Source organism: Pelecanus crispus, chromosome 2 (assembly GCF_030463565.1).
Source record: "Pelecanus crispus isolate bPelCri1 chromosome 2, bPelCri1.pri, whole genome shotgun sequence".
Classification (NCBI taxonomy): domain Eukaryota; kingdom Metazoa; phylum Chordata; class Aves; order Pelecaniformes; family Pelecanidae; genus Pelecanus; species Pelecanus crispus.
In genome coordinates this window covers 31,594,184-31,616,664 of record NC_134644.1, presented here as the reverse complement: position 1 = coordinate 31,616,664, position 22,481 = coordinate 31,594,184, and the positions used below count along the sequence as shown (strand labels likewise).

General features: G+C 37.3%; 1 protein-coding gene across 1 annotated transcript in view; it reads left to right on the top strand.

Annotated features, from left to right (window-relative positions):
* THSD7A (thrombospondin type 1 domain containing 7A) overlaps positions 1–22,481 on the top strand; it is a 208,456-nt gene that overhangs the window by 95,307 nt on the left and 90,668 nt on the right. Inside the window, exons 3-7 of the mRNA XM_075705432.1 lie at positions 7,657–7,905; positions 9,486–9,667; positions 11,493–11,561; positions 15,802–15,957; positions 18,433–18,636. Coding sequence (XP_075561547.1) covers positions 7,657–7,905; positions 9,486–9,667; positions 11,493–11,561; positions 15,802–15,957; positions 18,433–18,636 — 860 coding nt within the window. The remainder of the gene's footprint in view (positions 1–7,656; positions 7,906–9,485; positions 9,668–11,492; positions 11,562–15,801; positions 15,958–18,432; positions 18,637–22,481) is intronic.

Below are 22,481 nucleotides of genomic sequence, written 5' to 3'. Positions count from 1 at the left end.
TGGCTTTTTTTTTCCCCATGAATGCCAAAAGTTTATGTTGGCATCAGTTTCCCTCCTGAACTGTAGCCATGTTATTCATTCCAGAACAATGGAAATCTCTGTATGTAATCAAATGGGAAATTATCTGCAGAAAAAATAAATAGATCAGAATTCCTGAAGAATGTATACTGTGAATGAAAACAAGGAATAATAGCTGTGAAAATTTCATTAAAGAAAAGCAAAGCTGAATGTTGATAATGGTGTAGGAAGAGAGAAAATATGGCAAAATAGTGCAGACAAAAATTATTGAAGAGACTATTTGGCTTGTATTGACCTTGTCAGTTGGGCTCGACTACTTTACATTATAGGTAAAACCAGTAGATAACAGTTCTTTTTAAATATCAGCACTGGGTGAATGAATTGAATTTGTTGTAAAGGACATGTTCTCCACTGTACAATTTTAGATTTAAGTTGAAAACTTCACATTGCAGCTCTGTTAAATTTGAACATGAAGAGCAACTGTATTGGGAAAAGCACCAAACTGATCTTCAGAATGTTGTCTCCTTAATATGCTGGATATGTGGACTCATATTTCCATTAATTTATAGATTGACCAGATTAGTAATGCACAGATATTTTGGGAGTGTCCTCAGAATGAATCTTGAACAGCCCTCAAATCCAGGCCAGTTTTACATCTCAAAGTTGCACATGCAGTAGAAAGGATCTGTAATTGTAGGATATAACTGCGTTCAAATAAAATGAGACTAAGTGAAGGAGAACTCTTAGACCTAACAAAGAGGCAGTCAAGGAGAGAGCTTATAGGAGTCTCTAAGCTCACAAATGCTACAGAAAAAGTGAATAGAGTATGGTTATGCAAGGCCTAAAGCCAGAAAATTAAATTAACAAAGCAATTTTAAAGCAAAAATAGCTATGTACAGTTACTGGTGACTAAAAAAGGTGTGTAACTCATTGCTTCCAATATTATATAGATGCCAAAATCTTATCTGGGTTCAGAAAGCATTTACACTGTTTCATAGAGAAAAACTTTATAAAGGGCTCTTCACTGCAAAGATACAACTTGTGTTCAGGAACTCTTTCGGCCACAGTTTGCTGGAAAACTGGAGGGTATGTTGGGCAAATGTGACCGAATACTTGCTCTCTTTCATTTTTGCCTTCCATTTGCTACTGCCAAGACAGGTGTCAGACTGCATGGATTATTAGTTAGAACCACTCAGCCATTCTCATGCTGGTGTTCATCTTTTCTCATTAACTCTTCTTTCTAGTTATCAGTCCAATATGCTATGCAGGAAACACCAGCAAAAGTAGAAAATCTTTTAGTTGTACAAGTAAGTTATGTATAGCTCATGGAGTAAAATGAGTCCTACTGGCTTGCTTAAAACCTGTTTATTTATTTTTCCTATTCATTCTGCATAAATTTAGAGATGTCCTATGGTCATGATTATCATGCACTTGGCTTTATGCATGCAGTATGCATGGCTTTATCTTTTGGAAAAAATAAAAAGGAAAAGCAATTTTTTTTTTCCTAGTTGAGCTTATAAAGGAGGAAATTCCAATGGTTTCTTCTATGACTTTTCTACACAGCTTAAAAGATAAATTTTGAGATTGAGATTACAGATACTCAAAGAGGTCATTGGCATATAAAATCAAGTTGTCCTGATTTTCAAAAATTGTAAAAGCATGATTCACTTGCTAATAGAAATTTAGGATACCTCAGAAAGAATTGTTTTATCTCTTGACTAACCTACTTTTGTCACACGTTTAAAAACTTATCTTCCAATGAAGAGATTGCTTTCAAATGCACATCTTGCTCATTTGTACACAGGTACAATGGTGCAATTTGCTCCAGGCTTATGCCTCAAGCTTCAATCTCTATGTGTTTGTAGCCTTAACTATCCCATAAATTACTTGGAAATCCCCAAGGGGAACCTTCCTATCCAAAGCGATATTTAGTTTTTTATTTATTGCTGTAAGAGCAAAAAAGAGGCTACAGAACGTGAGTAGACACAAATTCCTGACCACACATCTCCGAAAGAGGTTGAGCAGCAATTATGTTCTGTATTTTGCCCTTTGAACCAGCACTACCTTTTTCTTTAGTTCATTCATCTAGTCTAAGTCTTTGAGGTCAGGAATAGGTTTGTTGTTGGCTTAATAGCAATAGGGCTCATTCATCCCCTGTGATGTTTTGTTTTGCTTGGGATTGCCTTCTCTTTCCACTATGTCATCTACGTGCTTATATACCTGAACCTTCAGTTCCCCACTATATCTATCTATTGTCTGAACTGGTACTTTCTCAGACCATAGCCTTACTTCAAATCGTACAATGCCCTCTTCCCTGCCAAATGACAGACACTTTAGGAACTGTCCTTTGAATGTATTCACTGGCTTGAGAGCAAGTTCCTGCAGACTTTACAGGTTACCCCTCCGCTACCTCTTCTTGTATCCAGTCTGCTCCGTTGACTAACAGAATGAATGGCTAACTTTGCATATAGTGTGTGCTTAGACATTACTGAAAGTACACAGAGCATGGAGATGTTTGGTGCAGAGCTTCTAGTGGTTTGGGTCGTATCATTAAATGAATGTCAACTCTATATTTTTATCTTCTGATCTGTTACCTGCCCATTTGCTTTTTCTCCTGTGAGAAGATTCATCCAACTTTGGGTAACTAAATCAGATGCATAAATCCATCAGAAAGTGCAGAGTGATTTACATGATATTAAGCTTTGCTTTAAATTATTTGTGGACCTCAAATCTGTAACATTAGGTACCAAACCCAGAAGACACTATTTTGTGTAACAAAGACATTGGATCAGACATTTAAAGGAAATGTGGCCAACCTTCTCAACTAATGTATTACATATGCTGAACTTTTTAAATGGCACATGTATCTTTCAGAGTTAGCATTTTTATACAGTACAGTATTAGTAAGTTTAATTATGAATGTCTGTCTATATATAGCCATCTACATGGAAAGGTATGAGAAACATCTGTTTCTCTTGGTAACATAAAGTTTGAAAATCTTTTGCAAATATTTTAAAGCTGTCAAGAGTAAAAAAAAAGAAGAAAAAAGATCTTTGAAAAATGAGAGGGGACTTTGGAACATCAAATTCATTGTTCCTAGATTTCCTTGGAAGGGGGGATATGTAGAGAAGCAACATGAAATTAAGTGTAGATTAGTTTAGTTACAGGTAATAGATATACATGCACTTGGGACAGGAAAGGTGATAGTGAGGGAAAGGATTTGTAACCAGCTCTGGAAGATACTCTATTACCTTCAAAGAGATTAAAGCACTTCCATAATCATTTACTTAACTAAAGAGTTTTAACTGGGCCTTGTTTAGAGAGATTTGTGATACTGAGAGTTTAAATGTGATGCTTCCCTAGTCCCTACTTGATCTAGAATGCAACACATCTTCTCCTGCTGCCCGCAACATGAAGGAAAACTCTTGATAATGGCCATTTGCAATTAGCTCTCACAGTTTCTCTAACTTGTTCAAAGAAAACCAAGTGTTAAAAGAAGAAACAGCAGCTAATTTTCTTGCCTGACACTTATTTTGCTAATTGTAATTGTCTCTGTCCTCTCACAAAAATAATATGACAGTATGTATAACAGTAAAGAGATTGTTTGGTGACTTACTGTCGTGGTTTAGCCCCAGCCAGCAACTAAGCACCACGCAGCCGCTCGCTCATTCCCCCTACCCCGATGGGATGGGGGAGAGAATCGGAGGAGTAAGAGTGAGAAACACTCCTGGGTTGAGATAAGAACAGTTTAATAATTGGAATAAAGTAAAATAGTAATGCTAATAGTAACAGTATAATAATGATAATAATAATAATGATACACGAAGCAAGTGATGCACAATGCAATTGCTCACCACCCAACGACTGATACCCAGACAGTTCCCGAGCAGCGATCGCTGCTCCCTGGCCAACCCCCCCCAGTCTCTATACTGAGCATGACGTCATATGGTATGGAATAGCCCTTTGGTCAGTTTGGATCAACTATTCTGGCTGTGCCCCCTCCCAGTTTCTTGTGCGCCTGGCAGAGCATGGGAAGCTGAAAAAGTCCTTGACTAGCATAAGCAGTACTCAGCAACAACTAAAAACATCAGCGTGTTATCAACATCCTTCTCCTACTAAATCCAAAACACAGCACTATGCCTGCTGCTAGGAAGAAAATTAACTCTATCCCAGCTGAAACCAGGACACTTACAATATCAGTTACTTGTTAGTATTTACATAATACTGCAAGTGGTGCAAACAAGAAAATAAATGGATAACTCACTTTGTCTCTTGTTTGTCTCCCTGGTAATATTTATGTTTTGGTTACAAGAATGTAAGAACCTAGTTGTTTTATATTTCATTTAAAATTGATTAATTTTATAAGTAAAATATTTTAAGTGAAGCATGCTTTAACTCTGTTGCTTTACTTCTATGAAGGATCAAAAATAAACAATGGGGTTAGTAACATGGTACAATTCTGTTTGGGTCCTCTTCATATCTGCATATGGAAATAATTAATAACAAACAAGATAAAATGGCCATTCTAATTATATAAGCTGTATCATCAACAGCTTTTAATAAAAAATAAAATGAGCATGAAGTGGAAGATACTAGCCTGCTGAATCTATGCCACTGACCAAATAATTCCTCAGCTGAGTCCTGTGAACCAATCTAGGTCTAAATTTTTAAAAAACATTTTGCATCATGATCCACAGAGGGACTTCAGCATCATGGCATTCAAGATTAGAGGGGTACTGAAAAGCGAGAAACTTCAGGAGGTCTTTCTGCATATATAGCAATTACAGTTTAAGGATCTGTGAAATGAAAATTTGTTATCTAAAGTTGCAGTGATGCCTATGTTGAATTCTTTGTGAATGATCTAGTAGCACTTGGAATCTGAAAAGTGCCTGGGACCTATAGTATTCTTTCAGGAAGTGACTATATCCTTTAAAAATTAATAAATATCATTAGTTTTCAGGGCTGGCCTTAATTTTTAAGTGGAGTTGATTGACAACTTTCTGTTAAAGTGGTTTTTTTCAATTATGGTTATGGGAAAATATTCCTTTTTTCTCAGTACACTGGCTCATTTTTTTTCCACTTTGTTCAGAAAATCTGTGATAAAAATTCCTTTAGAATTTAACTAGCTCAGAATATTATTTTTTTAAAAATAAGCGCATTAGTTTTGAGCTCAGTTGCAGCTCAAGGTCTCATTTCTCCTATGCTTCAATCATCCTAAAGAACTTGAACCCTTTGTGTTGTGGTGGAGGTTTCCCTTTATCAGGGAAGGAAACAATCTCTGCATGAAGTAGGAACCGCAGCCAGTCACAGCCAGGGACACCTTTAGGGTTCCTGACAGTTAGGGGGTGCAGACAGGTTGAAGGTAGCTTCAGTGAAGAAAGATTATTTATTTATTTATCTATCTATTTATTTAGTAAAACAACTTCTAAGAGTGAATATTAGTCTTTCTCATGTAACACTTCTCCCAAATAAGTTTTGAAGCAGATGCAAAGCCCATGGAGTATTGCACATCATTAACTGATCTCTTCACTCTGCACTAAAGCTACTTTGTGGTCACAATTTTTTGCATGTTCCTTGGTGATATTTGTCTATAATTAAACTCAGGCTCCATCGCAATATGAATGAAGAGGTTGATTTTGTCTGTTCTCAAAGGAGTCACATTAGAAAGGAACGTGGGAGGTGATGATATGTCATCTGTTCTCCAGAAGGATTTGCAAATACTGCCCATGCTAGAATCCTTAAGGAATAGATCTTTTCTGCAGTCATTAAAATGTGTGTCTTTGTGGGATAAATGAGTCTATATGTTTTGTCAAAGGTACAGAAACTGCTATATTGAATTTGACAGTACGGTAGTTCTATGCCAGATGGGGCTACATGAAGGTGAAAAAAGTCCGTTATTAAAGAACAGTTTTCTCAAAAGCTTTGAGTGTCTTTCGCCCCAAACACGGTGTAGTTTCTGTTCTTAAGCAGAATAAATGTTGTCTATCATGTGTTAGGGCTTCCCGCCCCTGCCCCCCCACCTTTCACATAATAAGAACATAAGAAATCCTCTACTGAGTAACCCCCTATGGTCTGCCAAGCCCAGCAGTGTCTCCAACAGTGGTAAAGGGAGATGCTATTTAAAGACCAAGCATATGAAGCCGGGCTGCCTTTTGCAGTCCATTCCCTTTGTATTTCTCTGGTATCCAAAGTCCGTGTATTAGGGCTGGTGCCTAGTAGAATCATAGAATCATAGAATGCTTTGGGTTGGAAGGGACCTTTAGAGGTCATCTAGCCCAACCCCCCTGCCGTGAGCAGGGATATCACTACCTAGTCATTTTAATATCCATATAAAGACCTGTTGCCCACAAATTCATCCAACATCTTTCTGAACCTGCTGACACTGTCTGTCTCCACAACCAGGATCTTCTGTTAGCAAGATGTAGAATTGCTCTGCCTCTTGTGTATAGAAGTACTTTTCATTTATTGAGTTTTTAAATCTCCTATTAGTCTCATAAAGTATCCCTAGTTCTAGTACTACAAAATTTTGTTAATAGTAGTTCAACACGATGTTGGATATATGGGTAGGGCAAAATTTTTGTAAATATTCATTATTCTGTATTATTTTGTATTCTATTAAAAGAAAAAAATGAGTCTTTGTTGTGTTGTTTATAGGACTGGTACTGAACAGAGCATTTCATTGTGCCATCTGCAGTGCCAATGAATCTTTTTCCTGCCTGTTTAACTACTTCAGAAGCCAGTATTTTACCCCAAAACAGACATGATAAATATATTTATGTTGTGATTGTAATTAAGGAGTTAAAGTTATGATCACTTTAATTGTAGTTTAGGGTCTCTATTGCTCATTTGCCTATTGTGAATCAAGCTTTAAAGTAGAAATATTAGTTTCTAGTTAGAAAATAATGTTTAAAAATATAGAGGCATTTAGAGGGAGAAAATATACTGACAACCTATGTAATATGTGAATGAAGCAATCAGATGGAGAATGGAAATTAAATGATGGCCTTCATGAGGAACAGGAAATTAAGGCTATAGATTCACTGTAGCAGGGAAGGCCCTATTTTAAGGGAGAGATCGTTCCCTTTTTAGACCATGAGGCATTACTGTGGCAATATACCAGCTGTTAACAAAGCAAATTATTAGTGACCAAGTGTTCAATATATTTGACATTGTGGTTTTTAAACAATTTGTAGTCTGGAAATGAGGAGAAGATGACACTGAGCACTTGGTTCTCTTCAAAAACATTGTATAGCCATCTCTTATTGATCCTTCATTTCTTTTTGTTCCAAGAAAAATAATCGAGTATACATGAAAATAAAAGATAAGTGGTGAAAAATTGATTTATTTCCTCTTTTGTACCTCTATATAAGTATGAAGATTTGTATTTTAATTTTGATCACAGATATGGCAATACTGGTCATTTATAACGATAGCAAATCTTATGTATCTGGTTTGAGTCACTTTAACCCAAAAGCCCTTTTGCCTGACTTTTTTGGATCAAATATGTGTGGGCTGGAACTTAACAGGTTTACCAGTATTTACTGACTTTGCGTATTGCAATGGACATCACTTTTCTGTAGGAGTTCATGACTGTCTGTGAATATGTGTGCTGAAAATTGTAACACTCTCTTACTACAGCTTCTGCAAACAAGACAAGTTGCCCATTACGTTCCAGTCCTGTGTGATCACAAAGGAGTGCCAGGTGTCAGAGTGGTCAGAATGGACCCCCTGCTCCAAAACCTGCTTTGACATGACAACCCCTAAAGGGAATCGTACAAGATCACGGACCATTAAACAGCTCCCTATCGGCAGTGAAAGTGAATGCCCGCAATTAGAAGAAACAGAGCAGTGTGTTTCTCAAGGAGATGGTGTGGCACCATGCATTACGTAAGTCGGTTCATTTCAGTTGTCCCTATAATAAAATGAAGAATTTCAATTAAGCGTACAGGGCTGGTGTTGGAATATCAACCAAATCATTATTAAAGAAATAATAGGTTGGGTTTTGGTTTTTTTTTTTTTTTTATCCTTGGCTTCTTCAGTGCTCTTCTTAAAAGCTGAAGTCTGCAAATAGCTGCTATTATAGTGAAATCACTTCCTCGTCTGGATACAGGAAAAATAACAAATACACATTTTTTTATTAGTGTTAACTTTTAAAAGAGAATGTTTGTGTACATGCAGGCTCAGTCAAGACCATAATTATCGTATTAATTTTTCAGTCATCTTTTCCCTACATAATATTTCTACTAGAATCATTGTTTTCTGAAGTACTTGTCTGCAGACAAAATGCTGAAAGAAGGAAAGAGGTGATAAACATCTGTTTAGCAACCAGACTTTTTTAGTGAGACTTGTATTCAGCACACCAAAGGCAGGACTGGGCTCCAAATGGAAAGTGGGAGAGGCTAACAGTGACAGTAAATAAATTAACCCTGTTTAAAGTTTAGGAGAAATGACAGCAAGCACTTTATGATTCAAGAGATTGCTGTAATCCTTATCAACTAATCGAGATTAATATTAAAGTCCCAGCTGTGCTTTTTCTTTATCAGACTGAGAAGAGGGTCTGGGGAAATGTCATTTGATATTAAGCATCTTTGACTGCGGTACATATTTTTCATTTATGAGTCGAAATGTCATCTTTCCCCATTTCCAGCCACATTAGGAAGCCGTTCGCTTGATTTAGCCTTAAAATACTTGTTGGGTAGAGAATTCTGTGGCATTTCTTTTGGTTTGTAATCCTGATTGGGGTTTTAACTGGGAGTCACAGATCTTCTTTCCTGTGCATTCACTGATTAGAAAGCTCACAGCTTCTCATCATTCATCAGTACCCAGCAGGGATGCTTAGTACTGCAGAGCCATCTTCCTCTTGACAGTGAAAAAGGAACTTACTGAAAGGTTCTTTCTGAAATAATAAAAATACAATTACAGTTTTACCTTGATATTCAGGAGAAACTTCTGTCTTTCTTATCAAAGATGAACAAGAGGCTTTGGGGTTTTTTTGGGGGGGGGTTGGGTTGTTGTGGTTTTTCCCCTCTCCTTTTCTGGTTCTTATGTTTCTCAGCACACACATTTCTTTGATATTTTGGCTTTGATTCACATAAATTGTCTAGCCCTAAGCAAATGCCGAGAGTCACAATCTTGAAAGTTAGCTTATCTGAACATAGACTATATGTCTCTGTATATCAAGTTTTTTTTTTTCCTGCCAATAAAATATTTATAAGTGCAGTACGTTTCAGGAATTGAACAGAAAAGATCTTCCTAAAAAGTAATGATTTCAAAAGTGAAATAATAGAGGAAAATTTTCCACCCACGTAAAATATCAGACTTAAAACATCTCTGTGTACAAGAAATTGTGGGGCTCAGGCCCTCCAGAAAATGAATAAAGCTATTAAGGTGTTTCAGCTTGTATAACTTAATGCTGTGTAAAATGGCTTCATGATTTCTAAAGACCTAATTAACCAAATTTGATTCAGGTATGGTTGGCGGACCACAGAGTGGACAGAATGCCGTGTCGATCCTCTCCTTAGCCAACAGGACAAGAGGCGAGGAAATCAGACAGCGCTGTGCGGAGGTGGCATTCAAACCCGGGAAACGTACTGCGTGCAAGCTAATGAAAATCTCCTCTCCTATTTAAATACCCTCAAGGATAAAGAAGGTAAATTTGATTCACTGGCAATTGAATTAGTGTGAAGTCAGAGCACTTCAGCATTTCAAAGCTCCTTGATGGCCATTGTCTTCTGTCATGAGTGCCTTCTTACTTTGCAAGTTACTGTTATTTTCTAGTTCAGACAAAAATACTTAATTGCAGTAGCAGAGATTTCATTCTCTATGCTGCAAATATTGGTTCCTAACTACAAATTACTATTTCTTAATATCTACTGAAAAATATTGTCTTATGTGAAGGATGTCTCTCAATAAGAAAGAGCATGAGAAGGTGGGTCAGAAATCCTAGATTTGGTTCCTTCCTCTACTGTAAATTTCCTGTGTGTCCTTCAGCTGGGTGATGAACCTGTGCGGTTTGATGTGCAGGTGCAATATGTCAATTCTGGCATGTAAGCTCAATATAGAAATATGTAAAAATATGACTGGATTTCACTCTCAGGGAATTGATTTTTTTTTTTTCTTTTCTTTTCTTGATTTGGTCAAGTTCTTAAGTTGCTTTCAAAACTTCAAGCCAATATAATTTCATGGGTTCATTTACCTAACAGAAAGAGAGGAGAGATTATTCCTTGTCACTGTTACAGCTTGTACATCTTCTTAAGAAAAGAGGGAATAGCTTAGAAGACAAAATGTTTAATTCATTTGGTAATATATGTACTTAAGAACAACTCTTGAGTATTTTATGTTATGTCTACTTCTGCATACTAATGCAGCACTATAAATTTAGAAATCAGTGAATTAAGCTAAATGCATTTAGCTTGATAATTAAATTTTACCCTCTTCTGTAGCTCTTGCATATGAACACACATTATTAATAATAAATAAATAAATAAGTAAATAGAGCCATGTACTTCAGGAAAAGTGATATCATTATACAAGTCACGTGTAATACATTTAGACCAGAGCTGACCAAACTGCAGGCTTGTGAGGTTTCTGCTGTGGGTTAAAGGTACTCTCAAATTTGCCGTAGAGGTAGAGTTTGTGGGGAGTATTAACGCTGACATCCATTGCAGCGTGACTGCTCGGATCAGTAGGGTGTGACTTGTGCGCTCCGTGGGCCCCACGTCTGTATTTATTAAAGAAGCAGCTTTCAAGCATCCTTGTTTAATACAAATCAGCTTCCACCCAAGGGCTGTTAGTAAATCGCCTCTGCCGAACAAAGTTTAGATGCCCCTGCCTTAGAGTGAAGGAATAAAACCTCCCCAGCTAAGGGGAGGCAACAGTAAAATTAGTGGCGGCTTACTGTTCAGAATGATGATTAGGATTTTGGTAGGCTGTGAAGTCTTGCTGGCTTAGGCGGGTGTGAAATCTGCCCTTATCAGAGTGTGACAGGAATGCGTGGAGCCCATCAGGAGGTAATCTCTGCGGGCCCCAGAAAGCTGATTAAAATGTAACTAGTCTTTGGATGCATAAACATGAGAATGTTTTTTCAAGAGCTCAAACTAGGGGTGAAGTGGGTCTTAGTTTAAAAAGGAGCTCTGGGATGTTTCCATATGGGGGACAGATTTTCAGAAGAGCTGCTTCACTCATCCTCCTTCTCCCCCGCCCCCCCCATCTTGGATTCGACGTGAGCAAGAGCAGTTCTCCACGCCTTCCTAAGAACGAGCAAGTCAGTGCCTCTAAAACCAATACCATTTGAAAACCATGAGTAATTTGAGGATGGAAAAAATCCGGAGGAGACACCTACTAGTTTTAGCTGTGGGGAAACGCCTTCATTTCAGTGTAGTTTACTGTTGGTTGTAGTAAATGCTGTCTTGGTAAGGCTGATTTGAAGACCTCCCTTCTCACATACTCACGGTGGCGTTTCCCTGTTATTTCAGAAAGTCAGTCACAGAGCAAGTCGAAGGCTAGTGCTGCACCTCTGCTATCGATCACTTTTGAAATAACAGGTAGGTGAATTAAGGCCTCCGACCTGGCCTTTCAAACAAAAGTGTGCAAAGGAGCCAACGTCCCTTTTGGGGGAACAACATTGTCTGTATGTGTGTAATTAACATGTTTATATAGCTCTGAAATAGTTTAACAGATTTGTGCATTCTCAGGAAACTTCAGATCACTTTGAAAGTGACGGGCCTGAACTCAAACTAATGAGGTTAACGAGCCAGCTAGGATGCCAGGACAGTTCCCTGCTCCACTCCTGAACCATTTTAGCAAGTGACTGATTTTCCTCTCTGTTCTGAGCCCTGGGAATTGCTTCACTGTGTTCATCGCAGCGGCTATTTCCAGTCCATTTTGTAGATTTAAAACACCAAGTTAGGGCTCCAGTAAGAATTTGACCTTTTTATACTTAGCTGAACCAGAATCCCTCCCTCACAGCATTCAGGTCTGTGTTATCTCCTATCAGAATTCATAAATTTAGACTTGAGGAAGAAGAGGGAGTATTAGGTGTAGTAATTAGGCAGCTGACAATCAAGATTCCTGGAAGCCAATGTCATTCTGCCATTTACTTGCCACTGATTTAAACTGTTTCACCTCTATTCACCTATTTGATTTAGTCATGAAGTTTCTCTCATGGTAAGCCTATGAGGTAGGCTGTGTCGCCTTTTTCCAAGTACCTTTAAAACCCTTGATGTAGAATGAGGATGGGAGGAATGTTCCTTTATGGGCATAAATTTATTCTACATCTGCAAACACACACTCGTTGTGCTGTGAAACACGGAGGAACTGCTTACATGCATGGAATTGTGCAGTTGCTTAGAGGATCAGGTCCTGAATTATCTGCTGTCTTTTGATGACATCATTCAGCATTGTAGAAAATGGGGGAAGAATACGTATTCTTTCATTGTTGGTCATACTGTGTTTGGAGCTTGGGTTTTTCTTGCTTTTTTTGAGTGAGAGCACTTTAGTTGGAGAAATTTCCTTCTGTTGTTTGCTGTGAAACCAGTGCGACAAATGACCAGAAGGAGGAACACGAAGTTGTGTCTGCTTATGCTAGTGAGGCCACATACAAATTTGCTCTCTTTGCCAGCCTGGTCATTACTAGGCACTAGTCTGTTGAGGGTCCCTGGAGAAGAATGGGGAGGTTGAGACCTCCATAAATGTAGCACATGCTTAAGGACAGAACTGTGTTTTTTTCTTTTCAGTTCTTTTTAAAATGCAGTCATTTGGGGAGGTATTTTACAAGGGTATAAAATGTATTCAGCTAAAGTTTCCTAATATAGTAGATGATTTGAGGACAGCGTTATTGAATCTCATTTTAGTTTTTAGGTCACTACCTCAAACCTGAAATTCATTCAAAACTGAGTCTAATTTTTTAGTTAGACTGAATGAGAAAGAGAGATTATCAAAATGCATTCACTTTTCTTTCAATTTTTGGCCCAAAATTTGGTCAAATTCCACACACAGCTTGTAGTATTACACACAGTCTAATCAGCATTCAGCATCACTGCCAAAGAATAAAGAACAATCTTTATTGCTGCCACAAGACAGTATGAAAGGACAAAGTTAAGACAAGGTTTCAAACCATAAATTTCTGCATCCAGCATCATCTCTCAAAGCGTCTTTGCTAAACATTAAGCAGCAAAAGCTGAGCTCATTTACACTTTTTTGATGCTGAAAGAAATCCATTTAAATTAATGGAAGCAAGATGTTCATAAGATACCCAGGCAAGGCTAAGTTTTCTTATTTTGCTGTCATCTCAAAGAAAGAATCCTGAGTAATGCTGGGTGAAATACACCCTCAGTGTTCAATGATGAAAACATTTTTTTAATAATCTGGAATATAACTTGTCTTTCCTACTGTTGAATTCTTTTGTTTTAAAAGCAAAATATAACAGACCTGGTAGCAGACATTTGTACATCACTTACGTTCTAAGAACAGCATTTCAATAACATTTTGGCATATTGAGAGATTTATTGATACCACTTACCTGTCCTCAAAGTACTTCTTTCTTCCCCTACACTCTCATGAGTGATGGAAAAAGGCAGATATTTTCAGTAGGTGTTTTCATGATAAGTTTACTTAACAATGTTTGCTGACAAGACCTAGAATTCTTACTGGACAGATACCTCAAAAAAAATTGTAATAGCATTCCTATTACTTAAGTCAGCCTCTTTAAAGCCAAACACAGTCACAATCTCATATTTTAAATTTCAGGCCTATCACAAATTTAGCTTGAAGCCAAATGGATTGTGACAGTCACACAGTAGTACCTTCTATTGGCAGACTCTTAAAAAAATCTGGTTGAGATATGGAACATCTGTGGTATGAAAATCTGCAATTTAAAGCTTCCTGATGAAAGGTCTTTGTTATTTTCCTGAGTAACATCCCATGAACTAGTGTGATGGTAAGTGCTTTATCCTGATGCAGGCTGGAGATGAAGCATGGCATTTCTCAGAACACTTTCTCTGTTCCCTGAAGCAAGGCTGCGTCTCAGGGGTGTAATTGACCCTTAATTTCAACTGTCTCACTTGGGCAATTCCCTGATTAAATCAAGGTTAAAAAAGTACGGTTAGCAATTACTTACTGCTTTTCTTTTTTTATTAGAAACTATTCAATACAAATTCAATTACAGGCAAATTATGTTTGTTTATATCCATGTTGTACATAAGATATGCATATTATGTTGATTATCATGCACGTTAGGTGCGCATGTCAAACGTATTGTAAAATTCAGTGTTCTTTCATAAAATTTAATTCCAACATACCATTATGCAAATGTTGGAATATTTGTGCTTGTATTATTTTGTGTTAAGAGATTGGTGAGCTGGAGGCAGTAGTGTTGAATGACTATCTGCCATCTTCATGCCTTCATAATGTAGAGCAACACAGTGTAAAACTGTGCCAAAAGAGGCAACATGGGAAACTGGAGTAGGGTGATGATTTTCCATTCTCTTTTCCCATTAAAAAGTGAGAATTTAATGCTTTTTCTGTAACTGGAAAGCTCATCTACTTAGAAAGTCTGAATGGAAAGACACACACATATCTACAAATGAAACCATGCTTTAAAAAACATGATGTTTACTTGAACATTATAGATGTGGTTATTGATCTCATCTTTCAGAGGGATATTTTGACATATTCAGAATATGTTTCATCAGAGAGCTCTTTCCATCAAAAGAGATTATTTGTAGTGGTGGCAGAAAATTAATAAGGTAACTTTCCTGTGAAAAAATGCTGAGGGAGTAGGATGAGAGTGTTTTAAGTTAAGGAATTGCATGTTTCTTCAATCAACCAAAGTGAATGAATATGGCAGACTTTGTTTTGCCTTCTAGCAGATATTCTCTGCTTAGTTTAATATTTTGTGAAGTCCTGTATTATGAAAAATAATTAAAATCTTTCTTGTAATGAAATGGCACATTTTGTTTTAGAGTACTGTGCCTTACTCTGGCACCTTATAGAGTTGTCCTATTATTTGTGTAACCTGGGAATTCAAAAGAGTAAAATTGGAAGGAGCAGGGTGATTTTGGCCTGTTCCAGGGCTTATTGATCCTTAAAGAACAGAATAATATGCCTTCACATGTGTCTTTATAGATTAATAATACTTTAATGAAAAAATCAATTGTCTTCTGCAGAGTTTTAATTGTATATATATTTCTATTATATGCAAACCGTATATGTATCTAAAACAATGCCTTTCTTGAACTAAAGCTGCTACTGCATAAATTCTGCTGCTGAGTGTGCACTTGAAGGTCTTTAGAGTAGAAGAAATAACAACATTTTGTCATAATTTTAACTGTGTTTCATGTTATAGCTTAAAAATAATCTAAATGTTAATTAATCAGGCTTTTGAAGTTGTAGTATAGTATGGGAGCAAAGGGATTTATACAGCTTTTTGTTCATTTTCTTAAGTGAGGACATACTGAATTAGACAGCAGGACATCGATTTACACAGAGCGCAATGTGAACAACTGTTGTAGTAACATAATCTATCCATTAAATGAAAGGACTGGGTCCAAGAGGGTGCTGCAATATCTATAGTCTTTCTGACTCCACAAAATCAGATTTGGGTCTGTTGATGCAGAGTGTAAACTGACTTCTGTTTCATTTTTTCAAGACAGGCATTTTTCCGTCACTTCATCAGATTAAAATGATGAGATAGCAGCCTTTCTGAATGAAGGATGGTTCTGTCCACTTAGAGCTGAAGATTGTGACCAGTGATACATGAGAAATGTATTGACTTTGTCTTGACAGCCTCGAGGCCGGTGGACCGTACGCTGTGTACAGGACCTCTTCCCAGCACCTCCCAGCTGTGCCATATACCCTGTCCTACAGAGTGTGAGACCTCGGCATGGTCAGCCTGGGGACCATGCACCTATGAAAGCTGTGATGACCCTCAGGCCAAGAAGGGTATGTAAAAATTCAGTGAAGCCTTTTAATGGTGATTATTTCATATTCCTAAGTCACTAGGCACTTCTGGCTATCCAAGCATACTAAATTTTGTATCAAGAAGGGTATATCTAGTGCTTCTGAGCATCAAAAAAAAGTCATTGAATTAGGGCTATATTTAGGATTACCGGTCCACCAGAGCTGGCAAAAAACATAGGCTGTTTACTAGGCTCTGAAGGTCAATTTGGGTTATTACAGGTCAATTCCAGTTTCAAACCTTTCTCTCAAACTGAAAGGGATACAGTTGGTATATGTGTTCAAATCACAATTCTGGCACTGTCTCGAAAGGACGACAGAAGCAGCCTTTGAGGTGCATACTGTCCAAGTCACTCAAAGATTTACAGTTCAGCAATTGCTTAAGAATTCACCAGTAGAATGTAAAGCATGTGCTAGGACCATTCGCTGTTAGTAAGTGACACTGTTTTACTGATGACATATGTGCTGGTTTAAATTTTCACGTTTTACAGTTTATTCGTATGCAGAACAGATTGTAGTAACCTGACATCAAAATAGGAAAGCAAGAATACAGTGACAAGGACCTCATGTCAGAAGTCTGCATGTTTCTGGCTGTAAATGAGAAAAACTGGCCTAGTCATTGCTGCAATGTGATTATCTGCCAAAAGTTGAGAATACAGACTTGGTTCCTTGATTGAAAACACGCATAAGAAAGGGCAGCCGCATATGTCCACTTGAAGGAGCAACTGTGATTACCCCATTAGCTTAGTTTCTTCTTCCTGGTACACTGCTAGCTACACTTCAGCCTGGGCAGCGATAATGCACGTTTTACATTGCTGTCTCATGGCAATGTGACCCAACCTTGATCAACTCAAGAAGGAAGAAGCAGTTTGGTGTGTAAGCCTATTGGATTAAGTCTCCTCTGAGTACAGCTGTCAAGTAGTCTGTTATTTCTGTTTGTGTTCCATCAATGAAAGATTTGCCACATTTTCAGGGGTAGTGTTTAGGTTTGTGAGACTGATTTGGACACCTGCCTAGCGGAAACATATTATGATGTACTTTATGCAAGTCTTTATTCCTGCACACATGAGCAGCGATCTTTTCTCAACTTCCAACTTCTCAACTTCCTCTTCTCTGGAAATTCTTATATTTTATTTTATAATTGCATTGACAGTTCTTCTGAGAGAATGATGTAAAAGTTGTACAGGCACTCCCAGTTTTAGCAGCAAGTCTCTACATATTTCAGGAATGGCCCTTTACTGTGGATCATTTGCCTCCTTTGTTGCAGTAGACGCTGGAGTTATTTTTTTGAAATTATATCAGCCTTCTATGGCAGGCTCAGTAAACCATTTGCACATAACTTGGCTGACCTCTTCAATTTAGAAAAAAACAATTAAAGATACATGGAAATGTATTTTTACAGTAATATTTATTATAATTGAATGGAGAGACATGTCTTCAAACAAAGAATCAATTCTTGCAAATATGTGTTTGAAAACTCTCTCCTGTTTAGTTTGTGTCCTGGTAGAAATTAAAGAGTTATATGTAGTATTTTATAAAAAATATCTGTGTATTGCTAACCTGCCTGAATACTGAGATAAAACGAAAGAGCCTGTGAAGAAATGTGAAAAGAAACAAACCTTTGTCAAAGTTAAAATATTCTGATTAGATATAACAGAAACTAGAGAAAAGTATTACATGAGAAACTATTTCCTGAATCCATTCATTTTGGTTAGGTTGTTCTGAATATAGATTTAGTCTGTCTTTTTCAACATGCCATACTGAAAGTGAGAGAGAGTGTTGCTCTTAGAGACTGACATCGACCTGGCAGTTGACACACTGTATGAAGGTCCTTCAGTTTCTCTGATCCAAAATGAGTTTCGGTAGTCTTAAGAAAATTTGTAAATGCTTGCAAGGGAATATTGAGATGTTAATTACTGAAAATTTGTTCATAGCACTTCTTGGGTTTATTTCAGTGCCTTGCCTTTTCTGGCAATGTAATCATTGTAATCTTTTTCTTTTTTTTATGGTGGGGGGGGATGTTTATAAGATTATTTCATTTGATAATCCATCCCTGTTGGAAGATATCTGAGAAGAAAACAAACATCATATTTGAGAAATGGCAACCCAGCAATGTAGTCAAGATTTGTTAGATGAGAGGGATCCAGCAAGAGTGATGCATAGGAAATAACTCCTGTCTCCCTCCTGGAGTACATATGACTAGGATAAACAGGGGTTTAAGACAAAGCTTACTGCAGAAGCTTAAAACTTGTGATGCTTTTCTTAAAGTTTTACCTCTCTGGCTTCTTTAATGAGTTCTACCCAGTTATCTAAAATGCAACGTTGTGCTGAGAGTCTGTGGTATCTTTTACACAGAAGAGAAACAGAACTGCTCACTCAGATATAGATAGATAAAAATCTTTTCACTTTGCATCTTAGAATTGAATTATTCTGCCCTTTGTATTTTCATGGACGTTTCAGGCTTTAAACTAAGGAAACGGCGCATCACTAACGAGCCTACGGGAGGAACGGGAAACTGCCCTCACCTGCTGGAAGCCATCCCATGTGAAGAGCCCTCCTGCTATGACTGGCGAATCGTGGGGCTGGAGGAGTGCATTCCTGACAATGAGAAGCCATGTGGCCCTGGTACGCAGGTTCCTGTAGTCGTTTGCATCAACAGTGATGGTAAGATGCTTTTTCCCACGGTCCACACCGACTAGAGTGAAGATGCTAAAATGTAATCTAAAAGGGTAGCAGTTTTTGTTGTTCTCAGCTTTCTCAGTCCTTAAGACCAAGCTGTCTGGAATAGAGAAAAATGTCCTTTAGTATTGGTTAGGAAGGGTCCTTTAGTATTGGTTAGGAAGGATAGGCCCTCTAGTTGCTCTAGGATCAAGCTTCTTCACCTACACATCGTAGGTTTTCAAAGGTTCCCGAAGAGATTTTGAGAAAAGTAAATAGAAAACAGCTATGGTTTTTCAGTAGGTCAGACTCATGCCTGCAATGACTTGACTGAATTCCCTGATGTAATCCCACTAACAAAGCTGATCCTCTCAGTCCAGAACCAAATAAAGTGCGAGTAAAGTAAGATGCATTGCTGTAAGTATAGCTGGAAGAAAAATAATGATGTGTTTATTAAAAAGCATCGTTTGATGTGTGTTATGGAGTTGGTTTGACAGTCCAAGCTGGCTTGCTTCTTCAAAAGGTCAAAAAAAATACCACCATTATTCAATTATCCTCTGTGAGAGAAAACAGATTTTGCATGACATAGTCATAAAAGCCAATGCTGAAAGCTGCTTACAAAATACTTTAATCTATGGAAGACTCATGAATTACTCTTGCAAGAATATTCCTTATTCTTTAGTAATATTATAGTCTAGAGCAGCATATGAATTAAAATAATTGTACTGACTACAGTGTAGTTATGGTAAGAGACTTCTAACTCCCTATAAAGGATTAAGTAAGGGTACACCTCTGATGGGTGTTTAACAGCTGCACAAAGTATTTTTTTAATTAAATTGGTCTGAAGTAATAGGAACTGATTATAGAGAGATTTAAATCTTGAGCTTTCATGCTCAAAAATTTGAGTCATAATTGAGTTTTGGAGCTTAAAGCTGAAACCATTGAGTTAGAGTGTAAGCTTTATTTTCCTGCATACACCTAAGAGAACGGGTAACCATTTTTACAGCTCAGAAAGAGATTAGCCTAGAATTACAATATTGAGTTCACAACATTTTATGTCCCTTTCTCAAAAGATTTCCCTTCACAGTGTAGATAATTTCCTGGCAACAATTCTGAAACTATTTGAAATTTTGTTTGTATACATTTTCAGATTAAAAATGGCCTTTTCCTCATAAATGAAAGTGTTTCCTAAATATTTCTGCATTTTTCCTCTTTTTTTTAAATAGTTAAAAAAAAATCTATAAAACAAAACGAACGTGTATTTTTGTGCTTTACTAGATTTTGGATAGTTTGGCTTACCTTTGGTTTTGAGGAGTAGTATTTGCTCACATGTCTAAGTTCTGATTAGCCTAATTTCTTACTAAATTGTAATATAGACATTTATATTGACTATAATATATTGTAACCATAATACATTTGGAGCATACAATCAAGCTACTAAACTTTGAGCTATGTTTTATGTATATGGTATTTTCTATTGTTCTGTTTCAAACTCACGGGATTTGCTCTCTGCACTGCATGGGCTTTTGTTTTGGTGAAATTTGACTTGGAAGGCTTGTGATTAACTTTTTTGCTCCCAGTACTAACCTTTGTCTATCTGTCTTTCTGAATTATATGGCATTATATATTGGTTACATCAGCAATCTGTCCCAGAAGGAGTGAGAAGTCAGGCTTTGGCCATGTGCCTGTCAGTCTTTAATCTTAAAGAGTTGTGGACACAGCTTCAAAGAAAGGAGAGAACAAATTGCAATTATGGTTTGTTTTGCAAAGATCCAATCACCCACAAAGATATGTGTTCAATATCTTTTGTCAGAGTGCAAAAGCAATGGAGAGTAATGTAGTGGAGTGCCTCAGCTCTTCCTTGAAATCCCTTCCTTCTCTTAGTAAAGATCTTCTGTGATCTTCAGCAGTAATACCAAGTGGTTTTTGCTTAGGTGTCTCCTGCGGAAGTTTAGCATGATACGGTGAAAGCAAACCAAGTACGAACTAGGGACCCACGAACCTCTGTAGTCTCTCCCTCCAAGCTAACTCTGCTCAAGCATCTCCTTACTTTGCCTCCCACAGCACCAACCCACTGAAAATCCTGTAGGCAACTCTTAAAACACCCCTCTAAACACACAGCACCACCTCCTCCCAGGTAGCTCTGGCCTCCCACCCTGGCACGGGATACCCCTGGTACCCTTTGTCACCAAACACTTGTTGCAGACATCCAGATTCTGCTCTGCTAAATCTAGGAGAGCAGCACCTTGCAATCAGGCAGGTTTTGCATCAAGTCCCACAGCTGCAAGGTAGTTTGCAGTAAAATAAAGCTTGGAGAATGCTACTCTTCCGTTGTCTAAACATCATGGTTTAAATTAATCATCATATAAAATTTGTGATATTCAGTGTTCCTTGAGCACTTCTTGGAGAGGACTATACTGACTGTCAGTTAAAGACTGTGGCTCAATTAACAGGATACATAATTTGTACAATAATCTTGTGTTGTTATAATTTTGATCTAAATGCCACACAGGGAATTTCACTCAGCTTTACAGGTAAAAATGACTGTGAAGAGAAACTATGTGGAAAGTATTAATTAGTGACTAAGTTTGCTATGTTACAAACTGAATTAATCTTTATGTAACAATATTCTCTTCAGTCTCTTCAAGAGCTTTTTTTTTTTGAGTTCATATGAATTAATCAGCCAATCTTAAATCAGTGCCTGATAGGAGGGGTTGGATCAAAGGGACTTAAGTATACTAAACCAAAATTGTATTCTTCCCTTGGCTTCTGCTTTATCAAATGAAAAAGGTTGGGGTTGTAATTTTCAGAATAAACATCGTACTGTAAATGTACTACTTTAACATAGGATAAACCCCACACTGATGAGTATCTTCTCTTTCTGTTGACTGTTGCATCATTCTATATGTTTAAAGCATAATTAGTTGGCATAACATGTCTTGACCTGGGTGTTTTACTTCACAATTAGAATCGAGTAGTGGTGTTTGTGAGGTTGTTTTATATAATTGGAATGAGCTTCTCTCTTCAATTTGGTGTAAAGATAAGAGTCATTACAGCCTTTGAGATGATAACAAACAATAGATTATCCTCCCATGTTGTTGCTGGAGGCCTATGATTGTTATTCTTTTTCCACAGCGGATTGCAGTAATCAGAATTTTCATTCAGGCTGAAAAAAATATGACAGTCAGTATCCCAGGTTGTTATTCCAGACACTATAATGAACTTTGATGTATTTTATTATATAAATGGAACTTCAGTCTTCTACTGTGGAAAGAACCTTTTCAGAATAAATATTCTTAGTCAGTCTTCCAGGAAATTTTACGAAGGAACTCCTTTAGGTGAAAAAAACCTCTTTTTGGTTGTGGAAACTCCAAGATCAGACAGAAGCTAATCAGAATTCCTCCATCACATACATTATTTTAATAATTAGAGATCTGTGGCTAATGTTCCATGCTACAGATTAACTTTTGCTGATGATAGAATGACTGGGGTTTTTTTAATAAATTGTCATTCATCAGAGTGGTTTTACAGCAGATGAATTTGCTCTATTTCTCTGTAGCTATGGCAATCTATGAAGAATACCATTTCAAAAATATTACTATATAATTTAAAGACTCAGTCTATAGTAGGAAAGCTGGCCACTTCTCCACTCCTTAACAGGTGCATTAGTGCTACTCCTATGTAAATAGGGCAAAATAATTTTTGACATAAAAATCTGTAAAATTAACTACTGCTGAAAATGCCTGCAAAATGCTGGTTCATTCATTATGGTTTTTTTAGGTTTTTATCTTTGTGCTAAACTCTGCAGCACAGGTACCAGCAGTGGCTGTGGTGTTAGGAGTGTGCTTCTG